A 7,548-nucleotide genomic window follows, 5' to 3' on the forward strand; every position below is an offset into this window, starting at 1 on the left:
ACTACAATGAGGTGAACATGATAACGTGGTGTGTTGCTTCTACTGGCTCGAGTTAGCAGAAGACAAGGCCAAAACGGTAGCCAAAATATAGAGGGGTTGTTTCCTGTACACTGCAGCGTTGGGTGCATGCTCTCTTGTAAGTCAAAGTTGAAGTGATGTGCAACTCAACGACAAGACTATTTAAGGGTACAATGATAAATCCAAGTATAATTATTATCTCATATCTTCCTCACCGTTTTCTCCCTTTTCCTCTCCCTGCAGGGCGAAGATGAAGCTGGAGTCACTCTCTGTGCTGTGTCTGTCGCTCCTGTTGTTTCATTCTTCTCTGGCCAAGAGAGGAGGCGGCTTCGGGAAGGGCTTCGGCTCCAAGAGGTCCTCCACGTCCAACCGAGGCAGAACCAACAGGAATAATGCGGGCTCTCAGGGTGGATACCCCAAGCAGCCTGGACAACCCAATCAGGGAGGCCACCCTCCGCAGTCAGGCAGACCTGGGAATCCGGGTGGTTACCCCCAGCAGCCGGCTGGAGGCTACCCTAACCAGTATCCAGCGCGGGGCTCCCCATACGGAGGAGGCTATGGCGGCTATGGCGGTTACGGTGGTCATGGTGGTCATGGAGGTGGATTCATCAACCAAAACCCGAACAACAAAGTCCTGAGCCCTCAATACGGGGGCAGCTATGGATATGGGGGCCACGGTGCTGGTGGCGGCTCTCCCTTTTCCCACTCGGTTCAGGCAATGGGCATGCGTCCCTCTGACAGATCCAGAGGGTTCGGACGCGGCGCGGTGATGGCAGCAGCTGGAGGGGCTATGGCAGGGATGGCCCTGGGCTACGGGTTAGGGAGGTTCCCCCGTCCTCCCTTCGGCTTCCACAACCCCCAGGAGGAGCATTACTACAACCACTACATGTACAGGAGGTATGGGGCCAAGTCCACTGATGCCAACGACTACAGCAGAGACTACCGGTACAGCCAGCCCCCTCAAACCTACGACAGCTACATGGACTCCTGCATGAAGAGGACCGACCTTCTGCTGGCGGAGAACCCAAAGTCAAACAACGACCCGGCTGCTGCTACCACAAATACAACCACTGCTGCCGCCTCAGGTCCAGACGTCGGCTCAACCGACGTAGGCAGCAACACAACGGAGACCAACGGCACTGCAGCAGATAACTCCTCGACCTCCGCACCTTCGCCGCCGCGCCCCCTAAATCGGCCTGCAGCCGATCCCGAGCCTCCGGCGTCACAGGTTGTCAGCAGCGCCGAAGACGACGACACGGTCAGCATCGTGGAGATCGGCTACCCGGCTCTGATCGAGCAGGTGAAGGCCAGGAGATGCATGGAGCTGTACATGGTCTACTCTGAAAGGTACCTGAAGGGGCCGACCGATGGGGTGCAGCGACCGGAGACGGGCTGGCTGGGGTTTGTAGCCGTGGTCACCAGTACTACACTGATGCTACTGAATAGCAACATGCTGATGTCGCTCCACTGAGGCCTTTGGTGATGGAGCGTTTATTAAAGGGATGGAAAATGATTGGGGAGAGAGGACTTTCTTTATCGTGTGTGGATTTTCTACTTTTTTTTTTTTTTTTTTTAATATTAAGGCATCACATCCTCATGCATGTGCTTGATTGGCGCATAGTGCCTCATCGTGGAACTATGTGTTTAAAGAAAGGAAATGGTTCGACCAGACAGCCAGTGATGGAACAGACTGCTCTTGTGTTTTCCTCTTCTGAGAGACAAAGGGGCCCATTTACTGTCCTTAATACTCCAGGCTTCTGACCGAGGACATATCCGGCCCATTAATGTCCATATAGATCTAAACGTGCTCTCTAACCGGGACAGATTCAATTACAACAAACTACAAGTGTTAAAACTCCTCACAGTGTGCACCTCTCGCCATAGAAATAAAGAGTGGCACTCCCGCTGCTCATCTTTCTGTGTTTGTGATGTGTTTACCAGAAACGTATTTATTCAAGGAAACTGGGTCTTTTTTTGCATCAGAGGGAAAAGCACCCTGAGAGAGTAGCTGTGTGTTTGTAGCTGCGGCGCTGGTACAGACGGTTATGGTGACGATCTGTGTGACGGACATCGGCTTCTTAAATACGATTATTTTAACTCCAGGGGACAGTCTAAAGAGTTGGAAAACAGTGAATAGTGTTCTAAATCTATCAGTTAATACTGGACTTTAACCTGTCTAACATCTCATTACTCTACTAATACAGTACAAATATCACTGCTTTTGAACGGGGAGTTTTACATCCAGAGCAATACTATTTGTAATGATTCATGTCTACTCATTCCTTTGTAGCTTAAAACATGAATGGACTTTTAGCATATTAAAAAAGGTCCATGAAATACATAAAGTCAAACCAGAAAGACTGATTATTCAATCTGTCCGTACTTATTATTATGTGTAAACACAGACAGTAGTATGCATGCTGTTGTACTAACACAATTACTTTGGAACCAATGCCTGAGTATGTATGTAACCCAGTGGTTCCCAAACTTTTTCTGTCAAGACCCCCTTTGATGATATAGGAACATTGGACGACCCCCCCCCCCCCGCAACCCGACCCCAAATTTGTCTTGGTTTTTAATGAATTGCATTATAATGCATGAACTGTATAAAATATTTTTGCGCTTTAGACCAGTCACAAATCTGTCCATCTTTGTACATACTTCCTTCTCTTATCTTTATCTTTCTCTGTCGCTCCGTATCTTTCTCGCTCTGTGTCGCTGTGTGTCTCTCTCTCGTTCGCGCTCCCTCACTCTCTCTCTCCCTCGCTCGTTCGCGCTCTCTCGCTCGGGCGCGCGCTCGCTCTCGCTCTCGCTGGTTTTGCCACAGTCGGTCTGTGACATGAGCCGCTCTGGTGGCGTGGTTGGAACACAGTGCATGTCACGTCGGTTATTTTATATTGTTTTACCGGTGTATGTGTGCGTCTGTGTGTGTGGGTTGGTGATGAAGCCGCGACCCCCCTGTAGTACCACCGCGCCCCCCCTAGGGGTCGCGACCCCCACTTTGGGAACCACTGATGTAACCGTTTACCTCGTGTACTGCTTAGTACAGTGTGTCGTATATTTTCCAGATACTTTTTATACACCGGCGTCCCATGTACTGTCCTGCTGGAGCTCCTGCTGAATACTGAGGGTTGACTCACACATTTTGGATTTGTTCTTGTCAAATAAACTTTACTAATGTGCACTTGCAGACTTTTGTGTGTGGGAACTTTACAAAATGTAGCAATTCCATCTGAATCTCGTTTTTCAGAAACACTGCAGTGTTAACTGGGAGCTAATACTCAGACAGAAGAAACATATCAAGTCTGTCTCGTATAATGAAGGAGTAACTGAGGACGGGGTCGACTCCTCTCTGTGTTTCAGGTCTGAACGTGTGGTGAAGCGTGATAATTGAATGTGAACGGTCCAAAGAACACGGCTGGATGTTGCTGTAGGACAGCAAACAGGAGCAATGGTGTGATCTGATTGGCTGTGAGCTCATGAAGCCGAGACAAGTCATGCAAGCACTTTAAGGCCCCATCAGAGTTTCCATTTGTTCATCAAATACCACGCTTATTGGAACTGATATATTTTATAATATGATATAATAATAATATCCAGTGTTGGAAATTACATTACTGACACACTCCGTAATGACGTAATCCTCAATCTTATTGCATTGGAGTTGCAAATCCAAAGCAGTGGATTTAGTAAGTTGTCGACTAACTAAAGGCCCTGGTCCAGGTGTGGCCCTGGTCCAGGTGTGGCCCTGCCTCCCCTGACACTGAGTGAAGCCAGTGAAGCTACACATTGAACAGCTGAGCGTCTCCTTTGTGGAGCTCTGCTCTTCTACCAGAGGCTTCTTCTCTGCTGCTGATAATTGGACTCACATGACTAAAATGACCTATTTTCTAAAAATTATGTTCGTCCGTCTTGCCATCTAGGATTTGGCCTCCCACATGAAATCTATTGCATGTATTGTACATTGTTTTGTTACATCAACTTAAAGGATTGACTTGAAACAGCAGCAGAGAGCGATGTGCTGATTAAAGACCATGAGATGCAGCTGAAAGCTCTGGAACAAGAAAGGCAGTGGTGCTTGTGTTGAGAGGTCTTCAGCTCTTTAGAATACAGTTTCCCCCTAAAGTCGGATTTATCCGTGGTCAACAAACACGTAAACACTGTCTCTTCTCACAATAACGTAGACAATAAAATTCAACACAAAAGTTTGTCCTAAGTTATTTTTTATTGTTTTAACAATAATTAACATGGAAGCACATTTTGCTCTTTACATAAAAGTCTACAAAATGGCATAAAACATATACTTTAATTAGGTAAAGTATACATAAACAAGCAAAGTACTGAAAACAGTAAGACTGGAATACACTGTTTAATATGCTCATGCTCTCTGTCCCAGTATAACCGGTCCAGAGGTATAGAATATGAAACAGATTGAAAAAACTAAAATAAGAAGGTATAGTGAAATACAGTGAGAAATGGCATTATCATAGCTGCTCTTAAACTCTTGTCCTAACATGACTTGTTGAGGTAGACTTAACCTAATTACACATCCAATCTGTTCTATCTTCACGGAGACATATCGATCATAAAACAATCATCAAAAGTATAAAAAAAACAGACTGCCCGGGGGAGAGGAAACCATATTCCTGACATATTTCTACAGGAGGTTTGTTCAGCTGCAGATTGAAGCTCGGTGTCATGTTGTGGAGGTCAGAAATCCTCACAGACTCACTGAGGAGTAGAAGGGAAACACATCTTTTCATCAATCCGGCATTCAAAGGTCATATCTTAGGTCACACTGGACTATTTTAGGTCAGGTTGAGGGTTGTTTTCTTTAGTCAGGGTTTGTTCGGACCTGTGTGTGTTTTGGGGATCCCAGCTCCGGCTCCAGCTCTACATGAAGGCCCCCCAGTGGCCCATCAGCAGGGCCATCAGGGAGCCGATGACCACAATGATGCTGTTGTAGATGGGCCCGCTGGACGCTCCAGTATAGTACCCCATGTCTCCGGAGCCCTCCGCCTCGTAGCCGGGCCTGCGGCCGTAGCCTCCACCGCCTCCGTATCCTCCATAACCACCTCCATATCCTCCATAACCACCACCATACCCTCCATAACCACCTCCATATCCTCCACCGTACCCGGGGCGGCTCAGGGCAGACCCGATCACGGCTCCTCCTATGGCGCCCGCTGCAGCTGCCCCGGCTACTTTCCCCACACTGGAGCCACCGCTCTGGACCGGCCTGTAGCCTCCACCCCGGCCGAAGCCTCCACCTCGGCCAAAGCCTCCACCTCGGCCGCCTCCGAAGCCTCCACGACCACGTGCCTCCGAGCTGGGGAACAGCGTGACGAGGAGCAGCAGGCAGAGAGCTGCTGTGAGGGGGACTTTATGCAGGACACACATTATTGTTTTATCCTGTAACAATAAGACAAAGGAAACCTTAGTAGGAGGAGGGAATGTGTTGCTTTTCTGTGTCTGTTGTTCTTGTTGATGGACGGTGATGGAAGAAGTCCACAGTGAACCAGAAAACCACAGTACATCAATAATAACAATTCATTTAAAGAGACATTTTCAAGCAAGAAGCACAACATGTTTCTCAGATTTTCTAAAATAAAGACAATCACAGGATAAAAAAAAGCAGCATTAAAAAAAGCTGCAGGAGGAAGAAAACAAAAATCATTATACAACTTGTAAAAAAGAACTCATACATAAATATACATTAAGAAAGGGTAAGCTGTCAATAAAAGATGTTATACAAAAATATGCTAGGAAACAGCATCTGTAAATACTTTAAATTAGTAATAATAGGAAGTGAGCTAAGTCCTGCAAGTACCAATGAAGTATTATCAGCTAAATATACTTCAAGTATCAATAGTACAAGTATTCACGATGCAAAAATGACAATTTAAGGGTGTAATATTATTATATAAATTAGATATCATATTAAATATATACCATTTGAAATGTAGCTGGTTGAGGTGATGATCTTTGTTTACATATGTAAACACTGATGAGTAGATTCATCTACAAAAATACTTCATAGTTTTAGAAGTTGATCATATACTTTAAATGTGAAGTCTTGATTTACAAAGTAAATAGTAATATAGCTGTCAAATCAGAGTACTGGAGTAAAAAGTACAATGTTTGCCTCACAAATGCTGCAGATAATGAACATACTAGTGTATGTACTTGGTTGTACTGGTCCCTGAAGGCACACGGTGCTCATGAACGGCCTGATGGGGAGATGTTCTCTTGGCCGCTTTAGTCCGGCTGCGTGTTATTTTTACGTCGCTGATAAATTAAGAGCAGGACAGATCACGGCTCGTAATCCAGCTTTGAGAAACACATTTTACACAAGCGGCGTCACAATTTAACACCGTGGCTGACCTGGGATCAGATGGCTTTCATAATCTCTAACGCCCTCATTAGGATCTACTGGAGGAGATGAGATCTGGTTCTATAGACCTGTGGGGCAAGACCTGCTGCAATAATCCCCAATATACGACATTTGTCAGCAATAAATAAATGTCTAAATGCCCATCGAACAGAGAGAATAACATAGAACTTTAGGGGAGTGACAGAAAGTTAAACAGATAGAGAACTAATCGAATGAAATAAATATAAATATAAATTAGGGAAATGATAACACTAAAAAGCTATATACAATATATGCATCACAGTACTATACAACAAATATATATCAGATATTTGTGCAGAAGAAATCCAGTAGTCCAACTCCAGCAGCCACTGTGTATAGTGTAAGTAAACAAAACATAATAAAGTAGTTTTATATATTATACTATGTTATGTATTATAGAATATGTGTGCAACATATGTAATAAAGACACGTTATACAGTAATAATAGTCCTATGAAATAGTGGAAACTAACTACAGTAAGTACATGTACTTTTACTTATATTCCATATTTAAGACAGAAATGTATTCATTTAACAGCTATAGTTACGAGTAACATTTGTGATTGACATATGCAAACAAAATATATAATCAGATTGTAAAACATAATGCATTGTTATAGATTAAAGTGCATTAACAGTATGAAGCAGTTAAAAATGGCCAAACTCCAACACTAAAGTGCTGCTTATGTATTAAAACATGGTGCTGAAGTAAACAATGAGATTACTTCTTCCACCACTGAGCAGCATGACATCATTTGCTCCACCGTCAACACAGTACGCAGTCTAATCTGTGTCCTCTAAAAAGACGAGTTGAGCTATAATTACACGAGGTCACTTAGTTTGACAATAATCCAGCGACTCCCAGATTAAAGCTGCTGCTGCAGCAGCACCGACTCACAAAGGAGGATTAAAAACGTTTCATTGTGAATTTGGAGCCCTCCGATCTGTTTACCAGCGTATTAGTATTACTCGTGTCTACACAATTTGTGCAAATTAAATAACAAGAGAAATGTATTCATAAAATCAGATGAGGAAACTAAGCAGTGGTGGGAGAAGTGCTCAGATCCTGAAGTACTGAATTGAAAATGTTACTTCAGTAAAAGTACACAAGTATTA

The 7,548-nt window shown here is 44.4% G+C and overlaps 1 protein-coding gene across 1 annotated transcript; it reads left to right on the plus strand.

Moving 5' to 3' along the window:
* Positions 1-261: 261 nt before the first annotated feature.
* LOC142944637 (uncharacterized) lies at positions 262-2,227 on the plus strand (the record flags this gene model as incomplete). The annotated part of the gene is made up of 1 exon (XM_076085703.1): positions 262-2,227. A coding segment is annotated over one exon (1,228 nt), but the record flags the coding sequence as incomplete, so codon positions are not given.
* Between the last annotated feature and the right edge of the window lie 5,321 nt (positions 2,228-7,548).

The sequence above is a fragment of the Anarhichas minor genome, unplaced genomic scaffold (assembly GCF_050575085.1).
Source record: "Anarhichas minor isolate MPS153535 unplaced genomic scaffold, ASM5057508v1 ptg000311l, whole genome shotgun sequence".
Classification (NCBI taxonomy): domain Eukaryota; kingdom Metazoa; phylum Chordata; class Actinopteri; order Perciformes; family Anarhichadidae; genus Anarhichas; species Anarhichas minor.